The 20,197-nt window shown below is 40.6% G+C and overlaps 1 protein-coding gene across 3 annotated transcripts; it reads left to right on the forward strand.

Moving 5' to 3' along the window:
• The first annotated feature begins 9,687 nt into the window (after positions 1-9,687).
• Positions 9,688-15,361, forward strand: tardbpa (TAR DNA binding protein a). Of its 3 annotated transcripts, XR_012770496.1 has the most exons (7): positions 9,688-10,410; positions 11,054-11,217; positions 11,320-11,460; positions 11,726-11,896; positions 12,989-13,073; positions 13,889-14,036; positions 14,814-15,361. XR_012770496.1 is itself a non-coding variant. In XM_075476517.1 (6 exons), exons 1-5 carry the CDS (start codon positions 10,170-10,172, stop codon positions 13,460-13,462), a joined length of 1,191 nt encoding a protein of 396 aa, XP_075332632.1. In that variant the 5' UTR covers positions 9,688-10,169; the 3' UTR covers positions 13,463-13,505; positions 13,889-13,975. The 3 variants fall into 3 exon arrangements, 2 of the variants coding, with proteins under 2 accessions (XP_075332632.1, XP_075332631.1); XM_075476517.1 differs by lacking the exon at positions 14,814-15,361 and having other exon boundaries at positions 12,989-13,505; positions 13,889-13,975; XM_075476516.1 differs by lacking the exon at positions 14,814-15,361 and having other exon boundaries at positions 12,989-13,980.
• Positions 15,362-20,197: the final 4,836 nt, after the last annotated feature.

Here is a 20,197-nt window from a genome sequence, read left to right on the forward strand (position 1 = left end):
ATTAGGATGGAAATGTGCGCTAACTTAAAAATGCTCATGTGAAAAAACATGGAATGTATTAAATTAATGGTCTCTTTTGCCTCCGGGCAGTAATGAAAAGGGACCCCCAATGAGTTCATTTTTCACGGCTTTGGTTATGCATTCAACACTCTAATTGAATTTCAATGTAAGTTTTACAAAGTCTTTATTACGGTGACTCTTGACGTAAATTACATGTGATCTATCGTGGGACTTTCACCCATTAAGTAATTTAATTGTGACATGCACTTTCTACACACCTCATGCTTTTATCCCTATTCTTCCTCATCTACATTGTCAGTTTCTTCTATTATCTGTGCTGTTTATGTGGACTGTGGAGAGAAGTCTGTATATACTCTGAGCAACTTTCAGGATAACAGCTCCTTAAAAGGCGCGATCGCTCATCTCCCCCTTGCTACAATAAGGGGGGGAGCATCCGACGGCTAAAATATACTGGGGTACAAACAAGACGAGAGGAAGATAAGGAAGATTTGCGGATGAATTTACAGAGTACATTCTATCAGTGAAAAATAGATTATTAGATTTATCCTGTAAAGGGTGAAATGGGGCACTCAGAGCAAGTGAAATTCATCGTGTTTTTCACATTTCTGCACATGAAAAGCTCACTTCTAAAAAACCACTCATCGTCTAACTTTGTATGCATCAAAATTTTAGACGTGATGCATTCAGTTCTGTGTTTTTGAGGATCTGATGTGAGCTGCAATCTTACAACTGTCAAAAAAGCAGCCGGGGAGTCAGTTTTCTCTGTCTCCATCTAGTGTTTCTGCGAGAAGCGACTTCTCCAGCATTCCGACATTCAGAACATAAAAAGAAATACCTCACCTCCCCTTTTCCTTTAACATTAGAACAAAAAGTGTTTTTTTTTTTAAAAACATACACACAACAAGAAGACGGAAATCTTAATCAAAAACTGTATACAAATCTGTGTGAATGCATGTGAATGTGCACGAGCCATCTGAAGTACCGAGGCTGAATTGACCTGATCATTAGAGGGAGGAAGAGGCTTGACCTGATATTTCCTCTGTTGTTTGGTCAGGAAAGGGACGTTATTGTAAAAGGGCTGTAAAGATAAATAACCCTGCCGTTTCCATGGCAAATGCACAAACAGTGGTGACCAAAGACAAAAGAGAGCAAGACAATAAATCCAAGACTGTCAATTTTGTTTAGTTTTCAGGGTGTTTTCGAGGGAAATATGGTTTCAAAACAAGAGACCACGTCCATTTTTCCACAGAGAAAGGGAAATCGGATCAGTTTTTTTTTTAAGCTTTTTCTGAACAGGCCAGTTTCATCTTGTGCATTATTTTCCAGGCCACGCCATCCTGATTGGTAATAGGAATATCTGACACTGTATTTTGCCTTTGGATCAGGAAACTCCTTGTACAGCTGTATACATGTTTTTATAGCCTTTGGAGGAAGGGGTATTGTCTTTTAAGAAGAAGGCTTTGTCCAGCCTTCAAATTTAAGTGGAAAACCATCCAAGGCACTATTTTTTTCACAAGCCTAACAATGATGAATGAACACGCACCACTTTAGGTCAGCTAGAGTTCATGTCATTAGAAGAAATCCAGCTTCAAATGTTCTTATAATGCAACATAAAAAAAATTTTTTTAAAAAGAACAAGTTGCTCAAGATAACAATACAAATATCAGGTTCAACTCTTTCATTTGGAGCAAATCTTTTTCTCTCACCACCCAATCCTCCACAGTGTAAAACACTTCCATGGCTGTCCTCCCTGTCTCCCCAACTCTTCCCCATCACTTCATCATCAGGGGAGATGAGCATTATCAGAAGGTGATGAGGAGCGGCCTTATCACTCCGATACAAGAGCAAACACAGGAGTCTTTACAGCACGCCATCTCAGGAAGAAACATGTGCTGAGATCACTGTCCTTTAAGGAGCACTAAGACACCACCAATCCGAGTAGTGTTTTATCTTGACAGTCTGCGGCACTTTGTTTGCCTTTTCTGTGAAGCCCAGGGATAAAAGAGCAGCCTCCGTGAGCTGTGTCTGATTAGGATCTAATTGTTAACATTCAGAGTCGTTTTTATTATCAACCCAGCGTTGCCATACATGCAGTAGGTAGAGGGGTTTTCAGTGTTATAAAGGGCTCTCCATTTGCTGCTCTTGTGTTTTACTCAAGTACTAGTTAGCACGGAGGTGGCAGGAGAGGAGCCCCCAGCTCGACATCATCAACAACAACAACAACAACAACAAACAGGAATTGATGGCGAGTGTTTATTATCTAGTTTAATTGCTCCTCATCTGGAGGATCTGACAGTTGCGGTTAATGAGAGAGGGAGAGGAGGCACACACTGTTGGCAGGCGGTTTCATAGGGTAAGACGTGCAAGTGTGTGTGGGTGTGTGTCTGTGGTGAAAAGAGGATAGATTACATTCCAGCTCAACGGAGGCAACACAGAAGATGTGGGAAATATCAAACTGTGTAACGTCTTTAAATCAGGAATTTCAAGTCCACACTGAAGCCCATGCACTTTCATTTTAACCTGCTTGTCATTACTGCAAACACACTGCAACAAATATACTTTTGCAGACACACACTTAGAATCTCACACCACACAAGTACCAAGCTCTGGTGTAGATTGTGTGCAGGAATCCGATCCTCAGCAAACACAGGATATCAATGAAATCAAACCTCTTCCTCAGTCAGTTTTTCATCTGGCTCGCATCCAGTAAGGGACCTCCCTGGCATTGTGCAGTGTCACAGACATAAATGCAGGCATGGCTTCATATAGAAAGCATTGGGACCATCGTTGGGATGCTCAGAGATGGCCTCGAGGACGGGAGTGATGCACTGTTCTCAAAAGAAAGAAAATAATTTAGGAAAGAACAAGGTTAAAATGGGTTTTTACTCCATCGAAAGCCAAACACACATTAGCACAATATAAGAACACCACCACAGCCACCATCAGAGGCTCCTTGTCCCATTCATAAATTTCTCCTGTTAAGAAACGCGGGCTATTCTTAAGCAGGGTATGCCCACCCCTTTTACTACTCCAGCTCAGCAGGCCCACATGGGAACAATTAGGAGTGCGCGCAAAGTTTGGCGAAGATCCGTAGCAACCAGCCACATCTGTTTTTATTTACCTTTTTTTGCTCTGGTGCTGGATAATATCATGAGCACATCTGCTACTGTGCAACGTAACCGTGGTTACATGCGTGGTTGACCCATGATTCTGTAATTACCCGCCGAGCGAGATGAAGAGGCCCAGCAAACCACTCAAAGCCACACATAGCCTTCCTCCCCCTCTTGCTCCCCATGTCTCTCCAGTGGCATGAAACCCCGTCTGCCTGAGAGCTGGAAGCTAGAAAGCAGAGGATGCTGAAGAGGTATTTAATGACCCAAAGTTGTACACAATAGTGATTTTGACTTAATTTTGGTTTAACTAAATTGCCAGGTAATAGCACTTCCTTTCTATTATGTAGGATTAAATGCAGTTATTCTGAAATGAAATGAAATGAGATCCACTTACATCCCGATTGCGTCTTTGTGGACACATGACCCAGGCTACACAGTTTGTCACTCGGTCTTCTTATTAGACTACTCAGAAAACGCTGACACTGAATATGAACTAGAAATATTAAAGTTTAGCAGATTGATGGTTGTGTTTGCAAAAATGTTTAGAAGGAACTGCTCAGGAAGGGAAACTGCTGGTAAGTTCAGTTGCAGGGTTAGATTCTGCTGGGATGTTTCGCAGATCAGAAAAAAGGAAAAAATAAGTCTCACTTTTTCTAAAGGTTCGTTTGAAATGACAAAAATTTACTAAGCAGCAAACTCAAAGCGACCAATCAACAGAAGTAGTTTATCCTAATGACGAGTGATTATGAGCAATAACAATGAAGACCATATATGGATCACTTCACCCAAGCAGCGTGGGGGTTGGGTGCCACCAAGATTAGCATCTCCCAGATGTGCTAACCATATGCTCTGACTGAAATTAAAACACAAAAGAAACAGTGGAACATGAAAGGGATTTTTAACTTTGTAAATACTCTTAACAGTCAATACAGATAAAGTAATGGCCAAGAGAGGCCACATGAAAAGAAGGAGGATGTTGGCAAGCTTTTTTTGCACCGCTTATTCCATTTCCTGCTCAGAAGTTCACTGAGCAGATGGGAACCAAAGGCACAAGGAAGTTTAGATTTTCTGCCCCACAGCCCATTGTATATGATGCATGTAACTGCGTAACACTACGCCATTATCATTTACAGAGGCTTTGGTGCATGCAAAGAGGTCACAATAACAAAAGTGAAAAGACAAAGGCTGGAAAACAAAAGTGAAACATCTTCAGACCTTTTTGTTTACAGGTTCTGGTCCATTTAAGTGACTACTCTTAAGACGGCAATACATCTAAAGCAACTAATTGATCACACTGCCAAGGAATATGAGTGAAACCGCCCCCCTCTTTACTACTCATCCCAGGGTTATTTAATGTGAATCAAACATTTTATGTGTTAGAGCGGATAAAAAAAAAAAAAATACAAAGACAGTATGAGTCTGCTGCTAAAACACGTAAAACCGGTTAATTTGATAAACACCATCTGGATGCAGGCTGCAGCCTGTCAAGAAGGATGTTTGAAAACACATTCAATAGTGCCCTCTCCTGTTAATCAAAGATACTGCAACAAAGACAACTAAAGCAGTACCGCTGTAGATTAAAATGTCTTTTGTCAGAAACATTGTCTTATTTTATAAAAGAATAGAATAAACCAAAATAACTCTCTGACAATCATCACTAATAAGCTGATCGCCTGCGTCATCAAGAAACGCTGCATAACTTTTTTATGAAAGGTGGCATCAGCTGAGCCAACTGCCGGCTCTTCTCACCATCAGATTGTTATGCTGCTCGGAAAAAGACATGTTTATTCAACGCCTGCTTCGTCTGCGTCTGGATAATGTCCACTCTCAGGCAACGCCTGGCCGTGTTCCTGCTTGTGTAGTCAACCTTCACTGACCACGGCGTCACCTTTCACGACTGCAAACATACGAGAAGTGCGTGGCATCGATGGCAATCACGACGAAACAATCAAAAGGCCTTAATCCCAACATGTGGAGCTACACTGAAACTGTACTTCAAGTAAAGATTGACTTTAAAAAGACAAAAACAACAACAAAAATAACATAGAATCAAGAAAAAGACGATTGCATGTAATAATCTTTGTAGAACGTTTTGATAAAGGAAACTGTGGCCTTCCGTGATTTGACTAAATGGATTCTTCACTACAAACGTGCCTGGTTTGACTGCATTAAATGCCATGGAATAGCCCGTGGTAACAATAACATTCGGTAATTACTCACCTCTTTAGTTTTACTGTGTTCATCAGCAGCACACTCACCTTTGCATGGCAGCGTGTTCTCCATGGTCCAGTGCATTTTGTGATTTGTCTCTTTGAAGGTGAACATAACATCCACCCTGTAGAAAGGCTGCAGGAGATATTAGTTGTATCTGCAGGGCCGTAAGACAAACCTGCTTCAAATGTTTCAAAGTGTAAGGAGCTTGTATCTTAAGAGATCTCATCTCCTCTGCATTAGACAACATTCATGAACCTTCAGAATGATGGATTTATTGTTGCAGCACTAACCTTGGTCAGATGTATTTGAGCTGTGGGAATGATCGGCGTTACAAATTCTCTTGTCTCATGGACAGTGAAGGTTTTTGTCTGGTTAACTAACTCGTCACTGACTGTCAGTGCTTCTTTGTGATTGCTGCCTCGTCTGCTCTGTTTGAAAATGTGCACCACGGCCTCGTTTGCTATGGAGCTTGTCACTGAAACATGGCAGGAATACAACTGTGTTATTAGGAGTGGAAACACTGACTCCGCCTGGGCACTACTGGACTAAACATACAACTTGAAGGATAAAATCATTTCCCAAATATTTGGAATGCTGGGCAAAATATGAATAAACACAAGCAACTGGGGAAACATCTCACAGCTAATTGGTTATTAGTCTACTTATTATTAGTAATGTGATTGTGTAAAGGAACAGAAAAAAACAGGATCACACGGAGCCTGAGTCTTTCAGAAATATAGAGAGGGAGTTTACCACACTGGAAAAGTCTGTGCGAGCAAATATTTAAGAGAAGAAAAAAAAGACATTTGTCAATATAAAATTGAAAAGGATTTGGGGATTTTGCTATCATCAGTCAATAGCACTAATGGCTTTTCACTTTGGGTCATCTGGCATTAAAAGTAAACAAACTGCTGTGGTTGAAATCTCACAATGGCTAAGGAAGTCTCTCTGTGTTAGTGAACATATTACATTGCTGCATTAAGCAGTGCAGGTTGAAACTGTACTGTGCAAAGAAAAAAAAAAAAAAAAAAAAAAAGATTCTGAAACACCCAACCTTTTCTAGAACAACATTTGAAATGTTAAAAGCTGAAAGAAGAAATGGCTTTCTGGCTTGTAATCTACACACAAACCAGAAGCCAGCTACAATGATAGGAAGACCTTTCGTGCACATGGCATTTGCAACTTACACATTTGCAAAAGCTATATTAATTCTGAATTATGTCTACAGGTCTATTCCAGGAATGAACTTGTTTTGTTCGGGAAGACAATGTCACAACATATTCTGCACATATTACAGCATCTTTGTAGGAAAAGAGCCCAGCTGCTAAACTGGCCTGTCTGCAGTTCAGACCTAACACCCAATAACACGGTTGTCACAATATTGAATGACAAAAAGGACAAAGGAGACCCCAAACTGTTGAGCAGTTAGATAGAATAATACGTACAAGCCCTTTTATTGTGGACATACAGAACTTTTAACTGTAACCTCTTCATAAGATCACTGTAGTACTTTTGGTTGAGAAGGAAAACAATAAGAACAATAAACTCTAACTCTGCTTGTTACTCTTTTTTTTTTTACATGTCCCTTCCATACTATAGGCATACTGACCCCATGCCAGCTTTAATGAAAAGGATTCCTCTTCATTTTCTAGTATTTGTGTTAACCAACAAGTCAGTGAGTGAATTTATGTTGTGTTATTTCAAATGACCACTGGGTGGCGGAGTGATGCGTTAAGTTTGTCACTGCGACAGGGCTTAGGATCTCTGTCTTCCTGTCTTGAACTGTAAAGTCTGCTCCAGTCGTGTCAGTGTTCATCTGGATCAGGCAAGAATGAGGTGATCACCCAGACACAGTCACTAATGCGACTGCAGTGCAAAATCAAAAACATGGTAAACAAATAAAACCATTCACATTTATAGGGCAATCATCCAGCCATTTTTTATACTCGTCTAATCCATTTCAGGGTCGCATTGGGCGCTGGAGCCTATCCCAGCTGTCATTAGGTGAGAGGCAGGGTACACCCTGGTCAGGTCGCCAGTCCATCACAGGGACACACAGAGACAAACGAGACACACAACTATAGGGCAATCAAAATGACTGAATTTGATTTCCACCTCATTATCCCAGTTTCTATGGGGAACTTGTCTCGTCACCTAAAGACACACCAAAATTGTCTTTCTAAAATGTTGCAAAATTCCTGAAATAAACCGTGGGACACCAGTGAGCTGTTACCTGAATATGCTCTGAGGCCCGCTTGATTTGCTCTCTGCTGTGTGTTGCAGTAACCATGGGACACTTCATCAGCAAACTGCCTGCATATTTTTTATGCGCTTCATCAAATTCTGTGTAAAGACATGAAAGTCGTCCAGGTGCAAAATTCAAAAGAGTTTGTACATATGGATTAGAAATTCAGTGAGACATTGACAAACCTGTTTATGAACTAAACAACCCGAGTCGCTGAATCTAGAAATAAAATTTGATCACGGTATTGTGCTTGACTGTAAAGACTTTAACAGCCAGATTGTGAGCCCTTCAATATCTGTGCTGTCGATCCACATCTCCATAAATTCAGAAATTTCTGGTAATGAAAGTATATTTTCTCACGATCCATGTAAAAGCACTCATAACTGGTATTCACAGAATAAATTCATACCTGTTACTCTTGTTGGAGTGTCAGTCCATTTTCTATGTTGAATGGAAAACACATTCCTCAAGATAAAACACAAAAAAAAACTTTAAATGAAATAAGCTTGTTATGGCTGATAGTTGGAAAACAATAAAAAGTCAAAGTTAAGTTTTATACAACACCATTTTCTATCAAATTCCACACATGTAACCAAACTATACACAAGACATTTGTTTACTGTTCAGCAGAATTGACAAGTTTACAGAACACAACAAAAGCCGCATTCGGACAGAGCAGTTCTAAGAACGCCTAAGAACGCCGTTCTAAGAACGCCGTTCTAAGAACGACAACATGACATGGGGCGTAGCTACCAACCACCAAACACCTCCGTCAGATGTGTTCCTATAGAACCCAGAAAAGACCCAGCCTCGGAGAAGGAGCTGAAATGGTTATAGGAACTGAGGGAGATGGTCTCGAGTTCCTGTATGTGCGAATACGGGAAAAAACGGCCCCGTGGATTAAAAGGTTATAGGAACTGCCAAAGGTTCCAAAAGGGGTCTTTCTGTGTGGAGTTTGAATGTTCTCCCCGTGTATGTGGGGGTTCTCTCCATGTACTCCGGGTTCCTCCCACAACATGCATGTTAGGTTAGTTGGTGTCTCTAGATTTACACAAGGAGTGAGTGTGCATGGTTGTTTGTCTCGTTTGTCTCCAGAGTGGCGATGTGATGTATTGGTGTACCCTGCCTCTCGCCCAGTGCCAGCTGAGACATGCTCCAGAAGCAAAACGCTTTATTTTTTAAACCCCAGCCAACTTGCCGAACTACTTTCGTCAACTCCAAAACAAGGCCGGAACTCGGCTCACAGTACGCAGTAGGGGGTAAGTCAATGCTCATAAACAATATTGCTAGTATGGGATGACATACAGCTTCATGTCAAAAGAGGCGAACTATCCCTTTAACATCTTCCAACAGATCAAACCATTGAACCAAAGCAATAATCAAACAGAGAGAACGTTTCCTGTTTCAAAGATTTAAAAGTAAATACCAATAATTTGGTTGACCCTGCTGGCCTGTTCTGGAGCCCTTCCTTGGTGCCACCCTGACCTTTCTATCAAAGTCAATAAATAAATCTGATATTTCAGGTAATCTATATGCTGAAATGTAGAGAATTCACAATTGTTTCAGCACCACTGAAGACAAAGATTCGTTGAATAAGTATTCAGACTGACTGCAGGCCTAAAAGGACTCCAGGAAAGGCCCCTACTTCATCTGGAGCTTTCTAAGTTGCAAAACCAAGTTTGGTCGCACACAATAACAATCCGTTTTGTATTACTGATGCGTGTTTGGTAATTGTTCAGTATTTCATTTCAAACGCAGGTTTCGCATGACACATGGTTCCACTGTGGCAAATACATAGGATAATCACACCTTTTGTTTGGCCTCTCAAAGTTGAACGTTGTAGACAGACTTCGAAGGTGAAATCGACTGATACAAACTTCGAAAATTAAAAACTGTGAGACACGACTTGATTAATAAATCGACCCACATAGCCTTTACAAATTATTTAAAATTGTTAATCAATAACTGACTGTTTGAGGAGAACAATGATAAGTAAAAGGCTTTCACTTGAATTTTTAACCTCCCTATAAAAAAATAATAGTGCGCCTTCCCAACTCGATGATGTCATCTTTACAAGGTGAGCGGTCCGCAGCCATTTTGTTAGCTAGCCTGGGGTTATAGAGGTTAGCTGTATGCAGCTGTGGACATTTTGTGCTTATATTAAGCGGAATAAGAAAACTTGTCCTTTTTTTTTTGGTCTGCATACATTTTTCGACCACGTATTCGTAGATTAGGAACGGATTTGTGTCCGTTGTGTCAACGCGAAAGTGGATGGTCATTCATTTTTCAGGCTGTCTTGAGTTTGCTAGCTTATTAGGTAGCTTGCTAATGTGTTTACGCGTGCAGTCAAAACATTCCGCTTTCATGGCCGCCTGGTTTTAAATGTTACAGTTGCAGCGTGAGTATCTCGTAAAGTTTGACTGAATTTGCTTCACATTTGCTTTATCGACTAAACTGAGGCGAACTCAACCCAGGATCGACGTCTCAAACTCGTGTGCAGCACTACGGTGTTTACTAATAACTTGAGCTCCGTCAGCTGATTCCACTTGGACCAGGACTCAGCCATCCAGGACACCATGTCAGAGCTGTACATTCGGGTGGCTGAGGATGAAAATGAAGAGCCCATGGAGATCCCTTCAGAGGACGACGGTACTGTCTTGCTATCGTCGGTGGCAGCTCAGTTCCCGGGGGCATGCGGGCTTCGGTACAGGAACCCAGAGTCCCAGTGCATGAGAGGGGTCCGGCTTGTGGAGGGAGTCCTTCATGCGCCAGAGAATGACTGGGGAAACCTGGTCTATGTCGTCAATTATCCCAAAGGTGAGACAGTTCTTTTTTTCTACAACTTGGAGTCTAATACAACAGTTCTACCTTTTACTGTGTTTTAATTTGGTGCTTTATTTATTATTGATTACCTAAAAAGTATTTATGATAATTTGTCCAACCTGATATATATGAAAGACTGTCAGTACCTCTCATTATAGTGCTTAACAACTCAATAGTACTACAAATTGCACCCTCCAATAAGGCATTTACTCAGGGCTTGCTTTATTAGCATATGCATGAAAGTCAAGTCTGTATAGGAAATCATTTCTATGTTTGGTAAGGATGAAATCATGGCCACATCAGACCTGTGCCTTAATCCCTCAAGTATTTTGGCATGTACATCTTGTTGCTAAACACAGGGAAAATACTGCTGCACTTAGTGCTTATATTGAATTATTAAAGAAGAATGGGAACTGTTATGACGGCATATTATTTGCTGTGATTTTTTTTTAATTTATTTTTATATTTATATATTTAACTTAGTTATATAGGAGTCTTTGGTCATTTATTGAGTGTAATTTTGCGGTGCATCACCATTATTAAGTGAAATGTCCAAAAGGGGTTATGCCTGACCTTTCTGCTCAGTTTGAGGTTTACAGATGAGTGTTTTTCTGATGTAAGACACTGTTCCTCACAGATAACAAAAGAAAGATGGATGAAATAGATGCTGCTTCGGCTGTGAAAGTTAAAAGGGGCTTTCAGAAGACATCAGATCTCATTGTCCTCGGGCTGCCGTGGAAAACGTCAGAACAAGACCTGAAAGATTATTTTAGCACCTTTGGGGAGGTCATCATGGTGCAGGTATTGTCGCCAGCCTTTTTTTTTAAAGCTTTGAGTGTTTCTAGGATATGTCTCATATTTAGAAGAAGAAATGAAGCTCACGTTTTTTGCTTTTTACTCCAGGTGAAGAGGGATGTAAAAACTGGCAACTCAAAAGGGTTTGGGTTTGTCCGGTTCACCGAGTATGAGACGCAAACTAAAGTCATTGCTCAGAGACACATGATTGATGGCCGATGGTGTGACTGCAAACTTCCAAATTCAAAGGTATGTTGGAAACAGTTTTGAACTCAATTTTGAAGTAGATTAGCTGTTATAATCTGATATACAAACCTGATCTAGATCAAAGTTGCTACATTTATTTTGCTTGTTATTTATTCATTTTTATTATCACCTTCTTGTAATAATTCTTAATAGTTACACTTTGAAATGATACTTTCACATCATTGTGATAGGTGGAGAAGGATTTATACAAGAGACAAAAGCTCATGTAACTTAACTTAAATATGGCTTTATCTCTATGTCCTCTCAGGCATGTCCTGATGAGCCCATGCGGAGCCGTAAAATCTTCGTTGGCCGCTGCACAGAGGACATGACAACTGACGAGCTGAGGCAGTACTTCATGCAGTATGGTGAAGTCACAGATGTCTTCATCCCCAAACCTTTCCGGGCATTTGCATTTGTCACATTTGCTGATGATCAGGTAAGAGTGGCCACACTTGGGAGAGTTTGAAAATTAGCAGATGGCATCTTTCTAAGATGACAAAAACTACAACCTCAAATCCAGAAAAAGAAATGGAACGCTGTGTAGACTGTTTAAAAAAAAAAAGAAAAGAAAAAGCCATATGTGAACATGATCCAGAAATAATGACGTCTTCTTTGGGCCAAAGCTTATTTAAGATGGACTGAGATGAAACGGAAAACTGTTCTGCAGTCAGATGAATCGATATTTGAAATTCGTTTTGGAAATCATGGACAACACACCCTCCAGATGAGAGAGGAGAGGGACCATGGAGTTGCATTGTTGTTTATGGAACTAACAACTTGCACATCTGGAAAGGCACCAATGATGAAAGCTATACACTGGTTTTAGAGGAACATATGCTCCCATGCAGATTACTTTTATTCATGGAAGAGCTTGCATATTTCATCTAGACGATACTAAACCACATGCTGCATCTATTACACCAACATGGCTTCATAATAGAAGTGTCGGGACTGGCCTGCCTGCAGTACAGACCTTCGACCAACTGAAAACATTTGGTGCATCACGAAACGGAAAAATATGACAAAAACTTGATTGTTGTGCAGTTACCATCTTATATCAGTCAAGAATGGGGCAACATAACTCTCAAAGGGCCAGCAACTGGTCTCCTGTTGCAAGAATAGGAGATGGTTCACAGAGGTTAACATGGGTCCTGTCCTAACGTATGGCAGTCGTTTCCACCATCAATTTCAAGATGAGCCAATAAAATTTTTATTAAATGATAGAATGTCCCACTTTCAACATTCAGTGGGTTTTCCATGCTTTATTATGAATAAAATATTGGTTTATGATATTTGCAAATAGTTGCCTTTCTCTTTAATTTACATTTTATACAGAGTCCTGGCTTTTTTTGGAATTGGGGTTGTCCTCCAAATACTTATGTTGAAAGTATAAACACAGGAGTTTGAGAAGTGAATTAAAAAATATTCATATTATGTTCATAGATTTGTATTATTGTGCACTGCCAGATGAAGAAATGATGACATCAAAAAGTACAATGTTAACCCCCCTCCTTCCCCTCTTTCCCAGGTTGCCCAGGCTTTATGTGGAGAGGACTTGATCATCAAGGGTGTCAGCGTCCACATCTCCAACGCTGAGCCCAAACACAATAATAGTAGGCAAATGATGGAACGAGCGCGATTTGGGGCTGGTGGGTTCAGTCAGGGGTATGGCAGTAATCGCGGTGGGCTTGGCAGCGGTAGTGGAGGGGTTAACTTTGGGGCTCTAGGTCTTAACCCAGCAATGGTGGCAGCTGCCCAGGCAGCCCTGCAGAGCAGTTGGGGAATGATGGGTATGCTGGCTAACCAGCAGGGTCTGACCACAACGGCAGGCACAGCCACTACAACCCGAGATCAGACCTATAGCTCTGCCAGTACCAGTTACAGCAGCCCCAACTCAGCTAGCCTTGGCTGGGCTGCAGGCACTAACAACGCCTCCAACAGTGGGTTCAGCTCCGGCTTTGGCACGTCTATGGAATCTAAGTCCCCTAGTTGGGGAATGTAGATAGCTACAAGTTAACCTTTTCTGTTGCTGTTAGGCTAATCTGGTAAGTATACCTACAGGGGGGGATGGCTTCTATCTAATTTAAAAGAAATACACTGCCTTTTATTTTATTAAAGAGAACATTTATATTTGTGTGACTGACTGTGGAGTCATGCATTGAATGGGTGAAAAGTTTAGTTTGTAAGTGGACTCTGCCACACTATATTGTTTTGTTTGGGAGAATACGCTACAAAAAGATGACTGTGCATGTGCCATAATTATTTATAAACATGCACGAGCATCTTGAGATCCCCCCACAGCCCACTGTTAAATGGGCTTTATATGATTATGTATATATATGTGTATGCATTTTATTGTATCTTTTTTTTGTTTTGCTTTTTTGTTTTACATCATTTGGAAACGCCTTCATAAAAGTCTCTTCTGCAGTTCACCAACTCTTTCGCAATTTCCCGGGAGGAATCACATCATTGGCAGCAATGTTCGGCAGATCTCAGAATCAGTTCCCCTCCTCCCATGTGTAAAATGCTTTGTCGTCCACGAACAGAGCTTCACTCTGCATATACTGTGTTAGACGGTGGGTGTTGTCTTTTTTTTTTTTTTTTTTTTTTTTCTTTTCCCCATTTTATTTTTTTTCCCCGGGATTATAGAAATCTTGTCTGCCCTGTGTCGCTTTTCCAGCTCAATGAGTGGGATGGGTGATGGACCGAGTGAAAGTGAACGAACGGGAGAGCAAAGTGTGAGAAGAACTGTTTGTGCAAGTGTTTCTTTTTTTTTTTTTTTTTCCCCTCCTTAAAAAGACAAATGCCTGCGAGAGTTGAGAAGAACCTGTGGCTTTGTGCGTGTGTGAGGAAGAAGCACGTACGAGTGTGTTCCCAGTGGCCAACACAAGGACTTTTCTTGCATCTCCAGTTCCCTCAGCTCTCTGCTTGCTCACATCGTTTTTCTATCGACCTTAATTCTTTCAAAATCACAGTGAAATATCAATTGCTAAGAGTATTTGTATCCTTTTGTAGACCTTTCTTGCCGTCTGATATGTGAATGCTGCGTCTGGTTGTGTGCTTTAGTTTCTTCTTGTAATCACCCTCTCTGTGTGAAAATGTGACTTTGTGTTAGTGAGGTCTGTGTGGGGGGTGGGGGAAGTGGAGTTTGAAAGAAGTTGATGTGGTGAATGTTTGACAAATTCCCATTGAAAGTTTGTTTGAAGTGGTTACGAATGCATTTTCTATGTTTTGTGATTCAAAGGAAAGTCTGAAATAAAAGTGACTTTGACTAGGTATAATACCCTCTTGACAGTGACTTGTTTTTGACTTCACATTAATTGAACTGCCAACACTTTAATTTACATGTATAGGGACATCGGACACGGAAAGCCCAGGTTGGAGTCAGTAACGTGGAAGGTGAAGCCCTTGTTCGGTGAGCTGGTGCAAACCAAAGTGGAATTACTGCACAACTGCCTTAATCCTGAAAGGATCTTCGTCACCTCGCTAGCAAGAACCCTCGGACCACCAAATTTAGAACGGACCTTACTTGATCACAAACGGTTTCGGTACATTTTTGTACCTCAAAAATCACACCTGCTTCTGTCCAAATCTGACGCAAATTCTGCCTTTCTGAAACCAGCTACATCTGTCAGTCGGGGTTTGATTTTCCCCCCTCACTTCCTCACAGTCGCTGATCATTTATGAACGTCGTGGCCGGACGTTTGTTTTTAAATGTGGTCAGAAGTTGTCGGTATGGCTGGAAGTCTTCTCAGTCTTTTGTTTGCTTGTAAAGATGGTCAAATGTATGATCTGACTGATTTTTAAGAAACCTGACTGACTAAACATGCCAGCACAAAATTGACACAATGTATTGATATATGAAGTGTTGCATTGTAAAATAAAGGTCTTGAGTTTTTAATCATCTGTGGTCTCTGTGTTGATAAGCATAGTATTTTGTCACTCTTCACATTCAGTTGTTGTTGTTTTGACAAATTTCCATGCTTTCACTTTAGAGCCTTTCATTGGGAAGCTCAGATCCAGCCCTGTGTGTGAACTGTGTGCAGGTGCTGTGCTTCGTAGAATTTATGCTGGCTTGTTACTAGGTGTAGTTTCAATTTCCTGCCTGTGGATGGAGCACCTGTGCCATCTTTGTAGGTACACCCACCCATGCACACCCTCGCACAAGGTTTTGGGGACTGATAAGATAATAGGTCTAAGGATATGAAACATCTGCTGGGTGAAATCTGTAAATGTAAAACAAAAAACACAGTTGTACAATATTCTTCTTCATGATTGCAATAAAAACCCTATGTACAAAAAAAAAATGATTTTTAAAAAAGAGAGGGCTCTGAATTTGCCTAATGGTAAGTTACCAAATATGTATTTCTGTGCCTTTAAAATGCATTTTATAGTTGGTTTGATTAACACTTTGCTGCTGTGAATGCAGTGATCACATTTGGGTTTTTTCTGTGTTTTCTCCCACTGAGCAGGAGGAGAAGGTTCCTCAGGGAGCTGATCCGGTTTCTGGCGGTCCTCTCTGCGGCCTCTCACCGAGGTACACGATGTGTGTCCAAACTTTAGCTCAGTTATTCCTGACAAAGTTTCCTGCCTCTCTCTTCTGCTCAATGCGCAGTTTGTGCTGGAAACTCATTTCCACTGTAGTTTTCTGATTTCATTTTTATTTTTGTATTATAATTAGCTCTCGATGATGCAGAAGATGTCGGCCGTGAGGCTGAAGCTTGCACACAGGGCAACATAAAATTGCAAACATTGGACACATTTCCTTTAGAAATTAACTTAAACATACCTTTGCTTACAGTGCGTGATGTGTGCATATATTGTCATCGGATGAAATTGAATTGTTAAATCTTTAACTCATCTTATAGTGTGACTGAGCAAAGACCAAAAGGATTAGATTCAGACTCTCATATCAGCAGCAGTTCACAGTGCTGAAGATCACAATATGCAATATGTGTAAACGCAGATATAGTCAATGATTTAAAGGTATATTTACATCATTTTCAGAAAGAGATGGGTTGATTCTTCAGATTTGTTCTTCTTGGTAACAAAAACCAGGAAAATTAACAAGTTAAAAGAAATAAACCTCAACAATCAGTTGATCCTATAAACCAGTAACCTGACGGAGTTTCTGCCTCTTGTCCACAAAGCTATGGTGTCTGGAAACTCTTTAAAACACTGAAAGTGTTTGACGTCATTGCACCAGGTGACACGTGTCATCAGCATGTTCAGTCCTGAGTACAAACCCTACAAAGGTACACCTGAAAAACTTTGGTTACACTAAAACACGGCTTCGATTTAAAATGAGGACTGCTGCGTTAGGAATATTTCGATTTAAAAAAAAAAAAACTTTACTGGAGATAGAAGACCACGGTTTGTGTTTCAGGATTAAGCAACATTTAATCCAAATCTGATACAAGTCTGCAAGTATTTTGTTGTCACTGCCATGATACCAACGCCATGTAGCTCTGACAAGCCATGGCTTTTATGGGATAAATGGAAATAGAATATAGAAAGATGTTAATGTCAGACAACGGAGGCAAAACCTTTAAGCTGCTGCATTTGTTCATATTCAGCACATGCTTATTGGTCAGCGATGTGGGTAAAGGAAGTAGAGTGTTTTATTATTCATGACCTTACACTCGCGTCTATAATTTCTGCAGATAACACACTCTTCTGCCTGCACTGCCCTCGCTAGGGTCTAAAAGTATCTTACGCTATGCTCCTCTTCTATGCCCTTCTATGCTACGCTATGCACCCTTTACAGCTGTGGGTTTTGATCCCCCACTCTCCCAAACACCACCTCACTGTTTTATCAGTCTGAGCTAACATTTTCACACATGTTGGTCTTTATCCCTAAAAGAAATGATGATTAGGATAAAAGGATAAAACCTGGAAGTCCACAGAGCATTCGAGGGAATTGAACGCATGATTATTCCAACCCCAGGCAGCGTCCCATCATCCTGAGCTACTCTGAGCAACTTCGTACAGCTTTAAAAGTCCTGTGATCTTCGTTTCCATGTTCTCGGAGGCTCAAAGATTTCACCCAACACCCTGAGCTGTTCAATTACACACTGGAAGGTTGAATCTTAAAGTTTCTCTTTTCATTTTGGCTTCAAAAGTCCCAGCCCACTCCGAGCTGAACCACCTGCCCTTTCTTTTCTAAAAGCCATCAGCATCCACAGGAGTTGAACCCCTTCCCTCTGCTTCCAGAAGCTGCTCTGTAGCTGCCTGAACCACCAAATCACAGCTTCAGCCTCCTTTCTGAGCTGGTTCCATTCTTCTGTTCGGATGCTGAACTGCAGAGTTTATAAGAGCTTTGATCCCTCATCTTGACAAACTAAAAGCTGCTCAGTAACAGTTTGAGCCATTAAATCAGAGAATGAAACTTCCCAACTTAAAGATTTTCACTCTTTACTTTGGCCTCTAAAACCTGGAGACATTTAAACTCTTTAAGCAGCACTCACTGGACTTGAACATATGATCTCCCAAAGTCCCAAAAACAGTCTATTGATCCTCTGAGATGCCTCCGCTTGTTTGTGCCGCTTCTTCCAACATGTTTCCTGTGAAGCAGCTTTGCTCATCAACTGTCTTTGGTTTGTTCAGGTGCTTGGTGTTGGATTGGGACTGTTCTGGCTCATGCTCTGTATCCAAATAAAGTCTCTGACTTGTTGGTTTCAAAATTTGAAGGCTGAGAAAAATTGAGTGGAACCTGGAAAAGGCTTGAACTCTGCCTTCTCAAGCTGCTCTCCAACATACAGAGCTGTTCTTCCTAACAGTATATTGGTCCTTCTTGAATGTTTTGGCTCTTTTTTGGCCTTCAAACTGGAACCTGTTACAGACTTGAGCTTGGTCCCTAAGACTTCCCAAACTGATCTCTAACAGCTTGTGCTATGTGGGCACACAGCTGAGATGCTTCTTGAGCACACTTCAGCCTTCAGAAAATCCCTTTCAGACTTAAAGCCTTCTGCTAACAGACTGAGCTGTTGAAAAAAACAAGTAGATTTTTTTCTTAGAGCATTTCACTCTGTCTTTCATTCTTGGTGGCTTTGACAAAAGTACAGGAGGGCTCTCAGTCATTACGACTCTGCCTTTCCTTTCCTAGGATTTCTGTACCTTGTGAAGATTTGAACCTGTAAACTCTGCAACACCAAACTTCTTTCTAGCATCAAGAACTATTTGATATGAGAGAATTTCACTCTTTCTGTACCTGAGAGTTAACCATGGAAATGTTTCAGTCACGAGCTTTGACAGCTGACAGCTCCAACAGCCTGAGCAAACACTCTTAAATTCTGTGTCTGCCGTTGAACTTCAGTTTAATGACACTTATTTGTTGCAAACATCAGAGAATAAAACAGAAACAACACTGAGTTTAATACGAGTACAACATTTGTAGAGTTAATATGAGCACAGGCAGGTCTGCAGACCAAATGTCCCAAAGCTAATGGGAACTGATTCATATGAAACCTCAGCAGCTCCTCTTGAGATGGACCGAACTCATCAATCGTAAATCCGTCATATGCTCAGATCTGGAAGGACAGCTCGCCTTCTCCGAAGACATTTTTTAATCTGACAGCTCAGTTCATGGACAACATCTAAGCAGTATTTATTTATATTAAGTCACTCGTAAATAAAACCAGATCAAATAGCTTCATATTAGTCTGTCAATATCATTTTATTTTGAAAGGTACCGCCGGAAGTGTCAGTCGTTTGTAATATCTCTAGCATTACCTTTTCTGTAGATACCATTTGTGGCCACGAGAGGGCAGAAACGCCCTGATCACAGACTGAATCTGTGAACTGCAGCTGGTTGCCTTCATCATATGAACAAAATGACTTTGTAACAGATTTCACTCCATTTCACACACAACGGGACAACAATCTATTTATCTATCTTCACTGAGTAATGATAAGAAATGTAAGCTGTGGTAAAACTCTAGCATTCATAATCTTAACTAAATATGATAGTGTTATTAAAATATTAATATAACTGCTCTCTTCCATCATAAAACCTCATTTTATAAAGATTTCCCACATTTCAATGTTCATACTGACTTTCAGGGTGTAGTTACAGCGTATGGCCACCAGAGAAGAGTATAGAGACAGATGCAAAGAGGTTGTCAAGCTAGCAGATACTTCCGGTGAGGACATAAAAATAAAAGCCTCCCAAATAATTGTAAGCACTTTTTTTTTTTTTTTTTTTTTCCCCTATATTTAATGTATATAATGACGTACTTTTCTTAAGAAATACTATTTTTTTGTATATAACATATTCCCAGTTCACACATTTGATGTTGGTTGTTTTGTTTTTACTGAGTCTTCATTTAGAAGACATGAATCTTGACTCTAGTTCTCCTTTTCCTGCCTCAGGTCATGTCCCACACTCCAGATCCGCTCAGATCCACAAGGACAGCTCGCCTTCTCCAAACAAATTTTTTTTTAATCTGACAGTTCAGTTCATGGACAACATCTAGGCAGTTACTGTTGGGTCTCTGAGAGAAACGTGATGTTGAGGCACACTCAGCCACCCCAGCAGCAGAACATCTGTCTGTCATGAAGGAGGCGTCACTAAACTGAAGAAACGGATAACAAGGAAAAAAAAAAAAAAACAGGGGAAAGTAGTTCAAACATGGCCTTGTTTCGGTATAAGATGTGTATAAGCCCAGTAACAGAAGGATGTACATTGTTTACATTCATACAAGACACAAAAGGCATCCGATTCTGAGAGACTTTATTT

This window comes from Odontesthes bonariensis, chromosome 10, assembly GCF_027942865.1.
Source record: "Odontesthes bonariensis isolate fOdoBon6 chromosome 10, fOdoBon6.hap1, whole genome shotgun sequence".
NCBI classification, from domain to species: Eukaryota; Metazoa; Chordata; class Actinopteri; order Atheriniformes; family Atherinopsidae; genus Odontesthes; species Odontesthes bonariensis.